Source organism: Heliconius melpomene, chromosome 5, assembly GCF_056956725.1.
Source record: "Heliconius melpomene rosina isolate 202511_hmr_F chromosome 5, ASM5695672v1, whole genome shotgun sequence".
NCBI classification, from domain to species: domain Eukaryota; kingdom Metazoa; phylum Arthropoda; class Insecta; order Lepidoptera; family Nymphalidae; genus Heliconius; species Heliconius melpomene.
Window position 1 is genome coordinate 621,234 of NC_140393.1, and position 17,103 is coordinate 638,336.

Consider the following 17,103-nt stretch of genomic DNA (forward strand, 5'->3'; position numbering starts at 1 on the left):
TCTATTAACAACCTAGTAACAAATCACATCGACTACAACACGTGTAACCTCAAGTATGTGAGGGCCAAATATGTCTTCCCGCTTAAATTAGTAACTTAATAACAAAATGAAAAGAGCGGGCATTTTGACATTGACAGTGACATTGACACATTGCAGTACTATATTTGACAGTTGACATTTGTAGCACGGAAGTCTCCTAAGTGTATAGTTAAATGTAATTTGCTAAGCGTGAGGTAAAACAACATAACAGGGTAACACTGTTTGAACGTTCTCTGCGCATACGTATACTGCGCAATTTACCGCGCGTGCTTCCCATTATCAATAACATATTTGCCAGACTATAACTGGCCATCAGAGAGCTTTATTTCGCTCAGCTGAATTAATTTTTGGTGCAGCTAACAATCTTTTCTAAAGTTGAGGTATAATTACAATATATAAAAAATCTTACAAGATCTTGAAAAAATCTTACATTAAGTTGGAAATATATATTCTTATAAAAAACATCTTGTTCAATAATAATAACAATCAAAACGATTTCAAATATGACATAGAAGGTATAATATGTACTCTGTGTTCTCATTCTCAATTCTCAAAGATCAAAGATGGCGGAATGACTTTTCATCTTTTCATTAATTACGAGTTGCGTAGCAGAAAATGATAATTGGTGTATGATATTACTGATTATCCATTTAATAACTATTAAATATTATCAAAAACACCATGAGTGAACGCCACAGGGAACACAAAGGTATTCGAATAAATTGACAAATATATTTTTCATAATCAAAACAATGGCACTCGATAAAATATATATTTTCTGTAATTTATATATTTTTATTTATCTTTGCCAGTGTTTTCGCATTGGCAGGGTCGTCTCGATCTTCGCGTGATGATTATAGGAAGTACAAAGAGAAAGAGGGCAGGCAGACGCGGTCCCGATCGAGGTCTCCCAGACGACATCGGTCACCTGGATACGGGGACAATTTAAAAGCTAGTTATAGTCGGAACAGAGATTTGGAATACGAAGGTGAGTATATAATTACTGATTGTTATTATTTTAAGATATCTCCCATTTACATGTTTTATTATTAACTAGGTAAGCCTGCAACTCTGTGTGGAATGTAAATTGATGACAAGCGCACAAACATGAATATAAAAAAAAAACATTGTTTTGAGTAGTGTTGCTTTGATAAATACCTTCAATAATATATATTTCATTAAAGATAGTGATCACTTTCATATAAAGTATAATTAAAATAATATTCTTTTAGGTAGAAAAGATTCATCAGTCTATGAAAAGGTTGAAGAAGTGCCAGTGCCCCCTCCACCTCCTCGCATTAGTAAAATATCCATTGGTTTTCAAAAACCTAAAGCTCCAATTAAGATGACACTTGGATCAAAGCCTACAACAGCACCGAAGCCAACAGTCGCTTCGGTGTTTAGTACTGATGATGATGAGGAACCTGAGGAGATGCCAGCAGAGGCTCGAATGAGAATGAGGAATATTGGCAGGTAAATAAAGCGTTATTCTTAAGTATTATTAATAAACATGGAAATAATTAAATTAAAATTTTTTATTGCACAATATTTTTTTTTTTATTTTAAAATTTTTATTGAAGTAAAAGATCATTTAACCCATTCGCTGCTAAGCCTAAATTATATGAAGTCATGTTGCCATTTATATTTTGAGTGCTACTTTTGTTTACCAAAACCCTGTTATTTCTTGGTAAGAGCACATGTATAACCATACATAATCATTTAGGAGCAGAAAACCAAAGATGAGTATACTTGTTTTTGGCTATACAAGAACGAGTATATTCGTCCTTGACAGTGAATGGGTTAAGCTTGTTGTAAAAGCATTTGAACCAACTTTCTGATATTAATATTATGTTAGATTAGAAGGGGTTCTATAATTATTATGATGCAGTATCATGGACAGCAATGGGTCAAAAAATTATGTACTTTGTGCAACTTAATGTTACTGTCTAAGAAAAGATCAGATTGGAAAATGAATATATAATAAAAATAACTACTACATAATATACATTTAGATACACCATAATATCACAAGGTTGTTTATATAATTAATGTATATTTTTTTTAACAGAGAAACCCCTACATCGGCTGGGCCTAACTCCTTTGGTAAAACCAAACAAGGATTCTGTGATGCGAAGAAAGTGTTTGAAAAAAATTTGAAACAAGCATTAGAAACGGCAGACAAACCAACTTCGAAATTCCCGCAAACTATTTACAAGATAGGGCCATAATTAGCATTCACATACATTTTATATTGTGTAGTCTTCAAATTGTTTTATAATATATTGAAATTTAAAACATTAAATCATTTTCATCACTACAGTAGTACTTTTTTTTTATTCCTTAAAATAAATGCAGTAATATCACTTACGACATTATTTTAGTTTCAGGCATGGGTTTAGAAATAGGGTAGAGGTAGTTAAACCATGCCCAATCCAGAAATTTTAGTAAAAAAAAATTTGCCTGACAAAAAAAAAGACTGATAGGACTGTATATAACAATGTAGAACTTATGTAACCCTTTAAAATTTATTAGAACTGGAACATCATCATCATCGACAGCCATCGATCGTCCACTGTTGGACATGGCCTTTCCCAATTCATGCATCCTCTAGGTCGTCAGTCCATCTGACATCGCACGTTAGGTACGGGGTTCAAATTTTCTTAACTTTTAATAACTATTTTTTAAATAGTTGATCACTAAAAACACCCAAACGCAAAACCGAAGCATCTTATTCTCAAACATCGAACAAATTTCAATACTAAATATTACTATTTACAACCCACATTTCATAATAAGAGAAAAGACAATATAAGAACAATACAGGTTATACAGGTAGCTGCTAGAAACGTATATGGGAAACTCTTCGCTACAAAAATTAAACAGAAATAAAAAACCAAATAAAAGGCTGAGAAACTTTATTTACATTTTGTCTCAAGCCCAAAAACAAGACTAGACAAAGACTATAGGTTAAGACGAATGAATTTTCGAGCCATTGCGTGTTGAGCGGAACTCAACGCCGCGTTTTGCCTTGTTACCAGAGCAAGGAAATTTACATAATAAATGATTAAATCTCTTTAGTGGGAGATAATCAAACCCACAATCGTTTCGTTTAAAGTCACGCTTGTCTCAAACATCGCCGGATACATTTCATTAATAAATTTTGAGGTCGTCGTGGTGCAGTCGTACAATGTTTAACTGCAAATGGTGGCTGAATTATTTACATTTATTAACTCTGTTTTTTCTATGGAAAAAGACAAGGCAAACGAACGCACGGGTCACCTGATTACATGTATAATGGTACGAAAACAAAGCGCAGCGTTGAGTTTCGTAACTCAAAAAAACAATATCATGAAATTTTGGTACATAGGTAATGCAGTCTTACCATTGGGTTCTCATTGCCTACCCTGCTGTGCAGAATTTTAACCAACAAAATAAGCCTAAAAATAAAAAAAACAACTTAACAAAAAGAGAAGATAGAAAATGGATGTTGTTGTTTTTGCTTTTATATAACTATCTAAATTATCAATTCCTGTTGTACTATATTGAACAGACTGATGTAACAATTCATGATTAATCTAATTGTATAAAAATATAAAGAACCATAAAAACAATATAGAGGCCGTCATAATGTTATATCACGATTTCTGAATATTACTATAAATATTATGTATTCCAGGGTACAACTGGTTGTAGTTATTTAATTTTCTCAAGATAGAATTCAATGGACAACCTGTAACATTTTTTGAGAAGTTGAAAAGATATCGCTAATGAAATAAAACAAACAAATTGGGTTTTTACATAATTTTAATATTTAAAATTACTTCCGCTGTACATTTTGCGGTCTTGCCGCATCTCTGTTGAAGGTACTCTTGGGCGGAGTTCGGATACGCCTGTCCTTCTTGGACCTGTTCCTTACTACCTTACTGTGGATTGCACATGACACGCAGTAATGGAGCTTTGCATATAGCTTGGGTAGTTGGAATGCTGAAATAGATATTTGTAATTTTTAAAAGGTATTATTGGTCTAATGATTTGTATAAATCATTTAAATATATTGAATGTATATAAAGCTAGTACCAGCCAACCTGCTGAGAAGGGTCGGCAATTAACTCAACAATTGTTCTTTTCAATGTCAGTCACAATTTTAATATTACATACACTACAATTATCATGAGATAATATTAATTCCTTACACTTTTTTTAAAATCTATTTGTTTTCAAAATATTATATTTTCTTATGGATTAGCAATTATTTATATATTTCATACGAAAAAAATCTTGATTAACAATAAAAAATAAAATTAGGTTATAATGTTAACTTTTTAAATTTTAAACTATTTATTAACCACTTTTAACAGAAATTACGTAAATTGTTTATAACTCACAAGCATACACGGAGGCTTCGTTGATATCTCTGACGGCGGCCGCTTCAACGATGTTTCTGATCACAAACTTTTTAATAGCCTTGTCTTTTGGGACGCATCGGGCGCAGTTAGTGCACCTCACAGCCTTTACGTGTCCACGGCCGTGCTTGGCGCGTCCTCCATTACGGCGTTTGCGAGTCTGAAATGAAATAAACCACCATGTAACCACATTTTGTTGTCCTTTGTTAGTTCTGGAACGAAAGTGCCAATTGATCAGTCACTTTGCCAATGTCATGGATGGAGAACACACGAAAGATATATGGTAAAAGAGAGTTCGTCAATAGGAAAATGCAATGAAAATGTTAAAAAGGGATCTAGTTAATACAGCCACATGTCGATGCCTGACCACCACGCGTATTCATAAAGCTATTTTCACTGAAAGTTGATGTAAAATTACACTATATTTTAATTAATTTATGTCATTTTAATGTAATTTGACTTTAAGTGCAATTTAAAAATTGATTAACTAGATGTTTTAGTTAAAAAGTTACGCACCATTTTTATAACCTCCGATACGGTAAACGAAGAACCACGGAAAAGAATACTTTGACATAGACAACTGAGAATGAACGAAGAAAAAGTTCCGGTCATAGATTATTAATTATTTTCTCAATATAATTTGCTTTCATATTTTTCATATTATAAATAGAAATACTGTTATTCATATTATTTATTTATAAGTTTAAATTTCTTATTAACTTATTTTCTAATACTTTTTAGATTCATTCAAATTAAACTTATAGGCTTAAGACGGCAACATGGTAAGGTTACATTCATATCATATGAAATTTGTCATTTAAAATTAAGAATGTTGAGTATTAAGAAACGATATACGACGAGTACTTAATTCATACATTTCCGACATGCTATGACTACTATTTAGCCCAAAATTATTAAAAATAAAGAAAAAAATCTTGTTTAAACCATAAACATTCCATTCTTTCTCGTTCGCTCTTTATTCAATAAGCTGCCATCACTCATATTTAATCTATTTATTTATACTTTTTGCGTTAACATTTTGTTATATTCTGTCGTCAATTTAATAAAAAAAATATTTCATTCAATCGTTGCATGTAACATTATTTTGTTGCTAAATACTATACTATTTATAAATTATATTTGTTTAGCTTTTTCCGTCTATTTTATACTCATATTAAAACTATTAGTGAATGTCTAGTAACATAGTGGCGCAAAATTCCATTGTCGTCATAGCATAGTGATTGGTCCTATTCATTTTATGATAAAGACGAAGTGCTTTTAAAATTGTTTTTATTGCAATGTGGCGTAGGTAGCTAATATTCAGTGACCGCGTGTGAAATGTCACAACATGGATGCCCGGAGAGACTTTCTAATAGATCGAAGGGCTACCAGGAGGATGGTCCTAGCCAGCCGACTATGGAAGTCCTGGTGGAGACCCTCACTGGCACCGCTTTCGAAATGACTGTATCACCATCGGACACCATTTTTGCGATAAAATCCAAGATATTTAGAGTAGAAGGTGAGTTTTAAGCTATTTCATTATTACACAATCAGTTCGCGGAACTCAGCTTGTTTATCATGCGTCATTGTAACAGAAGGATGTCGTGGCTACATGCTGCGTAAATTAAGAAATATTATTTGCAAATATTATTAAATGTAAGCTTATAGGTGAAATAATATGTAAATTGTTTTAAATTTATGGTAATTTCATGGACACATTTTATTTGATAACATTTATGTTGCTCTTTGTGTTATGTGTTTGCTTAGAATTTAGATCAAGCATATGTGTTGATCAAAGTTCACAAATAAGAACGATTATACATGTTTTGGAGGCAAATAATTAAATTTAAATTAAATATTTGATACTTCCTGTTCAAGTATATAATTACTTCCTGTTCAAATAAATTTTAATTTTGTTCCATACAATGTTGTGACACATTGTTTAAAGTAAACATTCTATCTTTTCTACATTGTTATTTGATGATTTTTTTAAGAATTTAAATTAAATTTAAAAACCTTGCCTAATATGTATTTTGTTGTCTTATGAAAACTTTGTTATAAGTTCAGATTATTTATATTGTTGCAGTAAAAATATTGTTTCAATACAAATTGTTTTAAATGCCTTCATATCAAATGAAAGAGTCACTTTCATAAGGCAATGTGGTGTTGAGTGCCATCAAAAATTTGAAATTTCAAATAAAAATTCAATGCTTAATGTCTCAAAATTAGGGGAATTGAATGTTTTGCTTGGTATATGCAGAACACAGAATCATGCTAAAAAATAGTTTTTAAAATGTATTTTGTATATAAAATCAATAATTTTTATGCAAGGCCTGTGTAATTTTGTATGAAAGTAAATTTTGAACTATTGCCAAAACAGCTGCTCTGTTAGAGCTACACTGATAAAACAAAAATAATGCTCAGACAAAAATAAAAACATGTAATTTTTCTGTTTACTTTTTTATTTTAAATTTTAAAACTTACATTTTTTTATTTAATCTTTTTTCTAGTTTGTTGTCCACTTGTGGGAAGGGAAAGGAATTATATTAATTTTACTGTTTTGGTTGGCACGGTGCAGAGATGAGTTTTGTCACTAACATGAAGTTTCTTCAATTTAGACTCTTTATCCAATAGCTTGTGTTTGTATTCTAAGTTTTCATTTTGCACACTTATAATAGTCAAGGTTGTTTTGATGCAGCAGTACAGCATCTGACTGTAATGTGTCATTTTTGAGTTTCATTCCCACTTAGGCAATTAAAATTTTGTAGCTCCGGTAAGCAGACAAAATGTGTTGTTAAGTTTCGAAAATGGTGGTTGAGGAACAGATTATCTTAACACTAGATACTACTCTACTTTGCTATATGCTGCTATGAGTCTGAAAAATATAATGAGAACAATCTTTTACCTCAAAACCTTTGTACGCTCAATGACTGTAAATTGTATTTAATAGTAGTCAGCTACAATCTGGCGTACCTCCAATATGATTCAATCTGTACAACAGTACATTGTGACACTTGTGTAACGTAAAAAGCAATAAATTATTTTTATTTGTGTTGCTTAGTGTATGAGATCATGTGCAAGATGTAATCTTTTTAATGGATTATTATTATTTATAATTGTGGCTATATAAGTTTTAATGGAACTATTAAAAGTAATTATGAACTGTATGAAACAGTTTAATGATAATTTATATACTTTATATTTTTATATTTATATTAAAATTCTGGATAAGTTAATAGTTTTATATTTATATTTTTGAAATGCTAAAAGAAAAATAAAAAAAAACAATGATTGTTGTGGGTCCTATAATATTAATACATGCACCCATTGATAGATTTGCTCATATATTTTCCATTTATAGATAGTGATAAAAAATTATAACAATTTTATACTATGTATAGATATCTCATAGATCATTTTATATATTAATATTTATATATGAACTATTTTTTTATATATAATTTTTCTCAATTATCAGGTATCCCAATATCGCAACAGCACCTGCTATACAATCTTCGCGAGTTGGACGATGGTTTGTCTCTCAGCGAGCATTCGATCACAGACGGCGCTAAGTTACGTTTAGTGTTAGGGCTCCGCGTAGGCCCAGTGTCCACACGTAGATTACCGCCGCCGGAGCCCTGGCGGGACATTGACAGGTTACTGCGCAGGTCTGATGAGTGAGTATACCTATTTTTGTATAGGAACTAAATTATTTTATTTTTTGTTTCATGTTATATCCCGCATGCAAAGAGAAGGCAGAGGGAACCTAGTGTTAAGTGTTAGATAGTCCGTTCCTTACGTATTTGATATTGTGTTCCCTTAAGTGAAATTCCATTTATCAAATTTTTGTAAATAATTTAAAGGAGGCCAGGCGTAGCTTACAGGTTCGCTTCGCTTCCCACTGGCGAAAATGAAATATTTTATATTTACATGTCCTCGCTCTGGTAATGTGGCAAAGTGCGGCATTGAGTTTGGCCATTCAACACGCAATACCTCCAGAATTTGGCGAAAAATAAGGAATGGAGGTGTCTTAATAGGAACGGAGTCTTTTCACACTGAGTTCCCAGGCTCCCTCGCCTACCCTGCTATGTACAGGGTACGGCATGAAGCTGTAAAAAAACTATTTAAAGCAAATACTCGTACACATTAAAAAGATTTATCAAATCTCCTTTGTCTCTTTGTAAATAAAAAAAGAGCGTTCTTTTTAAAAGTTTACTTCCCTGGCGTGACATCTCGTTTGCGACACACAATGGATTCGTTGCTTCCTCACGAAAATACCAATTAACTGTGAAGGTTAAATTTTATTGCAATTTTGTTAAATGATAACGTATTGAAATAGATCGTTTCTCGTTTTAAATTATATTTGTTTTTATTTTTTATTTTAATTATTAGTTACACCTGTTTTGTATTGGTATTTAATCTCTGTTGTTATTTTCTATGATTTTTTTTAAACTATTCTGGAGTAAATATTGTAAGAAAGAATACATTAGAAACTCGAATAACAAGAAAGGATAAACCAATATTCCGATAACCGAATGTAATTAAATAGGAAAACAAACTGTGTACATATTAAAAGTGTATTTTTATAAATAAGAATTAACGTTTATTTTAGATTTTTTTTAAGTCTATCCTTCAATCAAATCTCACTTATCTAAAATTACATTATATACAGGATTAAATCTTCGCGGATAATTCCTATATACTATATAGGGATTATCCGGGATTATATAGTATATAGCGTACCGCTGAAGGTCCATGACTCTGGTTTCCACTATAGTTATGTGTTTCTCACGCTGTATCCCGCACATCGCAGGAGAGACAGAGGGACCCTAATGTTCAGTTTAAAACACTCCGCTCCCTACGCACTCCCCAATTTTCGATCAATGTTTTCTTACCTATAACTTATTTTGTCATGCGTATTCTGACTGCACTATTATAGTGTATTTAATTGTTATTAATATTAATCGACATACAGTGAGTGAGGTCACGTGACATCTCCAGTCTCCACAAGAAATGTCATTGCCATACAATTTAACCTTTTGGTTCTGAGCTTCCGGTATTATATATTTTTTTATTAAAATATGCGTCTTCCGAATAAAGATCGGGTTTTATATTTCTTAATAAATTACTTAACTGTGAAGATATTGTTTTGTAGTTAAGAAATATTTCTCCTCTTCTCTGGGGTGTCTTTTGTTTTTTAAATAATAGAAAAAGTACATATTATATAGAGGCGCTTTTTACGAACGGCTTACCTTGCCGGTTGTTTTCCTATAGGACTGAATACTGACATTTTTATCCTATTATGATAAAAATGTCAGTATTTAGGCAGTTTGATTCTTATCTGAGGAAATATATTATTTTCATTTTCTCCCTCTGTTAAGAAGCAAAATCTCGAAGTTTGAGTGGTGAAGTGGAGAACGGAGTGACTTAACACTTACGTTCCTGATACCAATATGCGGGTTACAGCGTACAAGCTGAAAAATATTTAGAAATATTTATCCGTTTGTATTCCAGTGACGACGCAGAATGGGGCTCCAGCAACTGTAAGGCCACAGTGCTGGTGTTCCGCGAGGGCGAACGTGTCAACCTAGTACGCGTCAGTGAGAACAGAGATGGCACATATTCACCTTTGGATCATGCTAAATGTGAGTATTGTTCGAGATTTTACTTTAAATGATTTATGTAAGTTGTTAAAGATATAGATGTTATTATAAAAATGGTCCTTTTTTTCAAATTGGAGGGTAGATAGAGAAAGTTTAATGTTGTTAGGTAGATCCGTTCCCTGCTTTCCGTCAAATTTTAGAAGCCTTGCGTGTTGAGTGGCCGAACGCAACGCCGCGTTTTTGCCTTCTTACCAAAGCGGAGAAATAAAACTTATGTTACTAAAATATAGATGTTGTTATAAAAAATGTGTTTTTTTTACGTATAGGGTAGGCAGAGGAAACATTTTATAATTTTACAACATATATGAAATTTCCTAATTTACTTCATAAAAATTACACAATAAAAGTGTATAATTGGCATAAGTTATAGCTTAGCTGGCTGGCTTAGCTTAGGTTATAATGAACGGGACCTTATCGCTTAGAGCACTGTTTGTCTTTGTGTCTTTTACCAAGCTGTCTCTCACGAACCGTTATAGTTAAATAATTTTTCATAGATGATGTATTTCAGTTTCCACTGTAGTAACAAATACTAAAAAATAAGGTAAATGTTTAAGGGGGACCCATATACAAATACAACAAACCTGATATTTCGCCTTGTTTCTAAAGATAATGGAAGATATGAAACCATTCGTGCGCGAGTCTGACTCGCACTTGAAAAAACTGGAGTACCTATAACTAAAACATTATTTCCAGACTCTTCCCTCCGTCAGCTCGCAGAGGCGGAAGCGGAGCCAGGCCCTAGTACATCCGCTCTAGCGGGGGCGGAGGCGGAGGCGGGCGCGGGCGGCGCGCTGCGCGACAACGCGCGCACTCTCACCAAGATGCAGGAGCTGCGGCGGAGAATGGAGACACTGAGCCTGCAGCGGCGGAGGCATGTTGTGCGAGGTGGGGATGTATTGATATATCTTACTAATATTATAAATGTGGACAGTAGCAGGGCAAGGCTTAACTTTTATGTGATGCATTTTACGAGGCCCTCATGAGCACAAAAAGGCGGTTTTTTCTGTTTCTGCGGTGCAAAAAAAATAAAGTCTGAGGTCTATATTGAGATTGTCAGAGGTATGTACCACGATTGCGCTTCTATGGTTAGGACTGCTCTTGGCGGTACTAAACCCTGTATATAATATCTATAAATTTTAGGTGACAAACGCGACATAAAGAAAACAAGAAGCGAGGAAACCCTATCCGTCCCATTTTTAGACGAAACCAACGATTACCCAAGAAACTATACAACCTACGAAGACTTCACGCCATTGTACGACGGGAACTATACAAGATATGAATACGATTGCAGTTTCTCCGATAAATATACACTTTTACCGCCCATACTCAGAACTGACTCTAACCAGTCATTAGAAGAATTACCCGATGAGAGGATCAAGCTGTCTGATGCCTTGTCCGGTAGTATATTGGTTAAATCGAAAAATGAGGACGCCATCTTGGAGGAGTGCTTGGACAGTGATGAGTGCTTGAGGCAGGATAATAAGAATATGGCGCCAATACCTGCTGAATATGGTTTGTGGTTTTTTTTTATTGTATTTATTGGTGTGGAAGTAGTTGAGTGTTTGTATTGAATGCTTATAGGTCAATTGCCATATGGGGAAAGGATTTTTTTAATTTCCTCGTTTTCGTTGATTAAGTGTGGTGATGATTTCCACCTCTGTAAGATATAGAAAATAAATATTTATTTCCTTATTAATTTCTAGGAGTTGAGTCTTCAGTTTTAGCTTCCGTAATTCAAATTCGATATATAGGTACATGGAAGATATATGAGAAAAATATTTTTGGTGGTATTTAATAATGTAATAGGACTTAAAACAGTGATTTCTTAAAATAATTGTATAGTTCAAGCTGGCGAAGCAACAAGCGGGTCAGTAGTATTTAATATTTTAATTTTTTGCTCTGAAACAACGCACCCTCGGCCTTGAGTTCCACCGAGAATTAGGCGTAAAGTTGAGAACTGATGTGTCTTAATGGCAACGAAATATTTTACCACTACCGGTTTCTTTCTATCTACCTTGCTATGTGCGGGTTAGAGCGTGAAAGTATAATATAGTAACTGTATTTATTTATAAATTAGGTCCACTGGTGTCGAGCTCCGTGTACATAGGCGGGGGCGGCTGGTGCTCGGCCTCGGCGCTGCCGGTCAGGGCGCCGCTCGGGGACGCGCTGTTCTCCTCTTCCACATCCGACCTGGAGACTTTGAAGAGAAATAGGTCATTTACCGTGATTTTCCTTATTTTGGTCCCGTTTTACCCCAAAATGCACTACTTGATTGTGTCTACCCGTGTCAAATCAAGTAGTAAATTTTTATAAAAATTGAGATTACTTAAAATTGAATAGATTTGTTTAATCTCATACATAGGAAATAACCAGAACATAATATTAACCACAAATGTGGCTGACAGTAAAAATGAAATTAATGGTACCTATAAACAAAAAATATATAGAAACATTGCCATAGTTCGAAATCAGTAACAATTTACTTTATTTCATTTCATTCCAATTATTTCAGCTTATTTAACTTAACTTCACGATATTATATAACTAAAATTATCATTGCTTATCAGTTTTTAATAAGGTAAAGCGCAGCGTTGAGTTCCGCCACTCAACACGCAACACCTCCACAATTTGGCAGAAAGTGGGGCACAGAAATGTCTTAATAGGAACGACGTGTCTTAACCTTCATTCTCAGGGTCCGTCTGCTTACACCCTGCTAAGCGGGATATATTGTGAAGCTAAAAGAAACTAATGGAATTCTTATGCTACAAAAAGTTCTTTTTCCGCTGTATCCCGACCATAGTTTTAAGACCCTCCATTACCCACACATAACCCAATTTTCAAGACAATGTCAAGAGCTAGGAAATGAAAACAATTTATTGTCACAAGTGAGAGAATTGAACATACAACCTGTAAGATTTATAGTGTACCTACTAATATTATAAATTTAACAGTTTGTCAAAAATGGATATTTGTTTTACTTTCACACAAAAACTACTGAACAGATTTAGATAAAACTTTACAATACTATAGCTTATACACTAGAATAACAATTTATTTATTTACAAGGTATTGAAGCTTGAGAAGCCGTGTTTCAGTCATTAGTAAACAGTATTTTAATTCAATTTTACAGAATCTTGCCAGCGCTAAGCCGCCACCGTAACCGAGAACACTTACACCTCAGCGACGAAGGCCTAGACCTGTCCCGGCACGAGCCACCAAGAAACCTGGAAATAGGTTCCGAGAGACACCAACGGAAAATAGACAAGATCAACGAGGACCGTGCAACGGAAAAAGTTGAGAAGAAAATAACGAGAATCCGTTGTGGACTGTGCAGGAAGAGGCTCAGTATAGCGACGGTGCACAAGTGCAGATGCGGGCAAGTGTTCTGTGCACCGCACAGGTATGCTGAGGCGCACGGGTGCTCATATGACTACAAGGCCTGTGCTCCGTCTGCCCCCGCGCCCAGAGCTCCTAAGCTGCCCGAGATATAGTGTTCCATTGGTGATCCCATTGTATGTATAATGTCAGTTTTCTTAGTGATTCTTCGGTACGGAAATTCGGTTGGTGTTTTATTTTTGTTTAAATTGTGAATTTTTAGAGTTTTGATTTCACTGGCTGTGTGAAATTCAAATAAAACTAATTTAATTTTTTTTGGAACTAACTGCCTCGGATATATTAGAACCCGATTTGTTCTTATGTTTTGTGATTTTATTAGGTTTTTTTGAAATTATTAGTAGGACATTATTTCCCAAAAAAATAACACATTATAATATATATATCCCACTTTTGAAATATTAGTTATGCCTACTGTGTATTAGTGTCCATTTTGATGGATTTAGTGACTCGTTTTTAGTTATTTGGTAGTGACATTTACAGATTTGTAAAAATTTGGGTTCCATATATTTTTTTCGGATTTTCCTTTATTTTCTAATATTTAGTTTCTTTTTTTTTTCACAATATAGCTGTTGTTGCTAAAAATAAGAGATTCCATCAAATACACCCGTGTATTATATATATATACATATTATATAATGAAATTGTTGATAATTATTATAGTTGATAGCGTCAAGTGTCTTATCTTGCTTCTGGTTTGCTTCACATCGGTCTTGTAGTGGGTTTGATTTCTTTTTTTTTAAAGCGCACAGATGTCTGACGTTGACCACAATTTATTACGCCAATGTCAATATAAATCATTAACTGACCCTAGGATATTAAACTATCCTACAAGTGCCATTAATACTAAAGATTCGCCAAAAATACAAAAAACACAACGTCAAAATTACAGAAATAAAATAAATAACATAATTAAATACTATTCTTTTAGAATTAGTGGTAATATTCTTTGAGCTTGGATTATTATTCTTGGCTTGGTTTATTATTCTAGGGTTAATAGTAATTATAGAGTGGATATGACATTAAATACGTCCATGTGTTGTTCTAATGTCATTTAGCTTTTGTTTTATCTGTGTTATTTTCATTAAAAAAAAAAGAAAATACAATAAAATTAAAAAATAAATTTTTGGTTTTATTTAGTAATTAGATTGTGTTTTTTTTCTTTTTTGCTAGAAATTGTACTGTACTATTTAAATTATAAGGTCTGCAATTTGTGACAGTCCAAATGTGTATTGTGTTTTGTCGGTGAATTGATACTCGATATAGAGTACTGCTGTACTGTATGGGAAACTGCTAAGTTATATTTATTGATTACGAGATTTGTATATTAATTATGTCTTATAATATCCTAATTTATTTATCTATACTAATATTGTAAAGGTGAAGAGTTTGTATAGTTGAATCTACTAATCGTAAGAACTAATGGTTTCAATTGATTTATTCAATTATTTATTTTGAATGGTCAATTTGTCAAAAAACATGTTTAGACAATAAGACTCTTTAGCGTTATAATATTAGTATAAAGTAATAAATTATAATACTGTAATACATTATTAATATATGAAACATATTAAATAAATATAAAATTTCCCTAAAAGAAGTCACATTCATTACTTGTTTAATGGAACTCTATACATTTTATATTATAAAATTATTTGAGTCCGTTGCTATGAACGATTTGTGATATATATTGACCCTAAATTAAGATTAAAATGTTGATCATACGCGCCATCTTTGTGTGTTTTCGTAAAGAAATTCAATTATATTGATGAAAATTATTAAAAAAAAATAATTAATATTATATTGTGTAGATAATAAATATAAATACTCTCGTCTTTAGTTGTCGTCGCAGGTGCTTTGCCTTTGCTCGGCTTATTATTTTTTAATTTGTTGTGTATTAATTGTAATTTCTTTTGTTTTGTGTGGATGTGGCTATTGGGTAGGTAGTTATGGGTTTGGTTGATATATATTTTTTTCATAGTGAACATTTTGCAACTATAAAAAAAAATCTTTGCTGTTTTTTTAAGTTCTTGTAATAATGTATTTGAAAATTTTTGTTCACCAATCTGTAACATATCCACGTTATTTATCTATATAAATTAGCACGTAAAACATTTTTTTTTTCAATTATTTTATAAATAAATTTGTCGCACAGGTAAAAAAGACATTTTCAAGTATCTATTTTTCCCTTATTTTTCTAAATTGTTATTTATTCCTCAAGATCATTGTTGATCACAATTATAAAAAAAAACTTGAAGACATCAAATATCAAAATCAAGTGTTTTTTATATTTCTTGACTTTTAATATGTAACACTTACATATTATTTTAATAAGAAAATAAAAAACCAACTAAACCATGGCCACATCCTGAAAATAGATTAAATATGCTTATATTAAAAATAGTTTGGAATAAAAAAAAATAGTTTGCTATACTCTGTTGGTGCCGAGAGTTGTGTATATCATTTTTTTTGTAATCTTTACGTTTTAATGTTTATATTTTGAATAGGCTTTATATTTTGGTCCCTTTGCCTGTTTTTTTTTTCAGTCTGTGTGTTGTATACAGATTATAATATAACTAGAAATTACTGTGAAATGTTTTTTCTTTTTCAATTATTTAATATGACTAAAAAAATGGTATGTCAAATTATTATTATTTTAGTTTTTATCATCAGATTTTTGTAAATATAAATTGAAATGTAATAAAATTAAAGGGACCTTGATATAAAAAAATCCTTAATAAAATTTGTATTAATTAAAATATTTTGAGTATGTAAATTTATTTTTTTATATAGTATGTTATAGTGATTTTGTGTAACCATTACAATTACTGTGTATTTGCAGATTAAAAATTATATTGTTCACTTTTTTTTAATATTACACGATATTTTCTCCGGTTTTTTGCTTTTCTTTTTGTTTAATTTGTTGCGTTAACTTATACGCAGTATACATTAAGTATTATATAAAAAAAGGTTTTCACATTTTGCAAAATAACTGTAGGCCGTCGTGACGCAAGTGCACAAGCGTATGACAGCCGTTAACGGGACAGTGTTGGGTTCGATTCCCACTTGAAGGAATGAAAATATTTAACACTTTCATTTCCTTGCTTCCGCCACTCAATATGCAATGCCTTTAGAGTTTGGCGGAAACTGGGTAACGGAGTGTCTCAACACTAGATTGCCATGTTCTTTCTATCTACCCTGCTATGTATGTATGGGGTTTCAGTGTGAAGCTAAAAAAAAAAATCATTTCACGCTGTATATCGCATATAGCGGCGTAGGCAGAAGCGTTCTCCAAACATCATCCCATTCTGAAACAAGGTGTGTTGTTTGGCGGAACTCAACACCGAGTTTTTGTTGTACTAGAGCGAAGAAATAAAAAAATCGGTCCGCCAAGTTGTCAAATCAAACCCATAACCATTGTGTTTACAGTCTGTTTCTTACAGTACACTGTTACAGAGAGTGAGAAACCTAGTTTCTTCTAATATAGATAGACTAGATGATTAGACTAGACTAGCAACCCAGTGTCAAGATAGCCCTAAGACGGTTGTGAGTGGTTGTTTCTGTCACAACTTATCGTCGAACGAGATACATAACCAAGGTGG

At 32.6% G+C, this 17,103-nt stretch overlaps 3 protein-coding genes across 3 annotated transcripts; 2 read left to right on the plus strand and 1 right to left on the minus strand.

Annotated features, from left to right (window-relative positions):
* The first annotated feature begins 572 nt into the window (after positions 1–572).
* LOC146538761 (PEST proteolytic signal-containing nuclear protein-like) lies at positions 573–2,356 on the plus strand. The gene is made up of 4 exons (XM_085185683.1): positions 573–748; positions 869–1,027; positions 1,272–1,512; positions 2,108–2,356. Exons 1-4 carry the CDS (start codon positions 721–723, stop codon positions 2,265–2,267), a joined length of 588 nt encoding a protein of 195 aa, XP_085041809.1. The 5' UTR covers positions 573–720; the 3' UTR covers positions 2,268–2,356.
* A 1,469-nt stretch (positions 2,357–3,825) lies between these two features.
* On the minus strand, positions 3,826–5,117 carry RpS26 (ribosomal protein S26). The gene is made up of 3 exons (XM_085185694.1): positions 4,959–5,117; positions 4,425–4,602; positions 3,826–4,023 (listed from the first exon to the last, which is right to left on the minus strand). The coding sequence occupies exons 1-3, from the start codon at positions 5,052–5,054 to the stop codon at positions 3,857–3,859; spliced, it is 441 nt and encodes a 146-aa protein (XP_085041820.1). The 5' UTR covers positions 5,055–5,117; the 3' UTR covers positions 3,826–3,856.
* A 322-nt stretch (positions 5,118–5,439) lies between these two features.
* On the plus strand, positions 5,440–16,397 carry LOC146538763 (uncharacterized). Its single transcript, XM_085185684.1, has 7 exons — positions 5,440–5,961; positions 7,921–8,119; positions 9,957–10,087; positions 10,799–10,990; positions 11,246–11,620; positions 12,186–12,321; positions 13,239–16,397. Exons 1-7 carry the CDS (start codon positions 5,781–5,783, stop codon positions 13,597–13,599), a joined length of 1,575 nt encoding a protein of 524 aa, XP_085041810.1. The 5' UTR covers positions 5,440–5,780; the 3' UTR covers positions 13,600–16,397.
* The last annotated feature ends 706 nt before the right edge of the window (positions 16,398–17,103 follow it).

Coding starts and splice junctions, on each gene's coding strand:
- LOC146538761 (XM_085185683.1), top strand. CDS start 721: ATGAGTGAACGCCACAGGGAACACAAAG. Junction 1,028..1,271: donor CAGAGATTTGGAATACGAAG/GTGAGTATATAA, acceptor ATATTCTTTTAG/GTAGAAAAGATTCATCAGTC. Junction 1,513..2,107: donor AGAATGAGGAATATTGGCAG/GTAAATAAAGCG, acceptor TTTTTTTAACAG/AGAAACCCCTACATCGGCTG.
- RpS26 (XM_085185694.1), bottom strand. CDS start 5,054: ATGACCGGAACTTTTTCTTCGTTCATTCTCAGTTGTCTATGTCAAAGT. Junction 4,603..4,958: donor TATCGGAGGTTATAAAAATG/GTGCGTAACTTT, acceptor ATTTCATTTCAG/ACTCGCAAACGCCGTAATGG. Junction 4,024..4,424: donor CGAAGCCTCCGTGTATGCTT/GTGAGTTATAAA, acceptor TATCTATTTCAG/CATTCCAACTACCCAAGCTA.
- LOC146538763 (XM_085185684.1), top strand. CDS start 5,781: ATGTCACAACATGGATGCCCGGAGAGACTTTCTAATAGATCGAAGGGC. Junction 10,991..11,245: donor GCGGAGGCATGTTGTGCGAG/GTGGGGATGTAT, acceptor TATAAATTTTAG/GTGACAAACGCGACATAAAG. Junction 11,621..12,185: donor GCCAATACCTGCTGAATATG/GTTTGTGGTTTT, acceptor TTTATAAATTAG/GTCCACTGGTGTCGAGCTCC.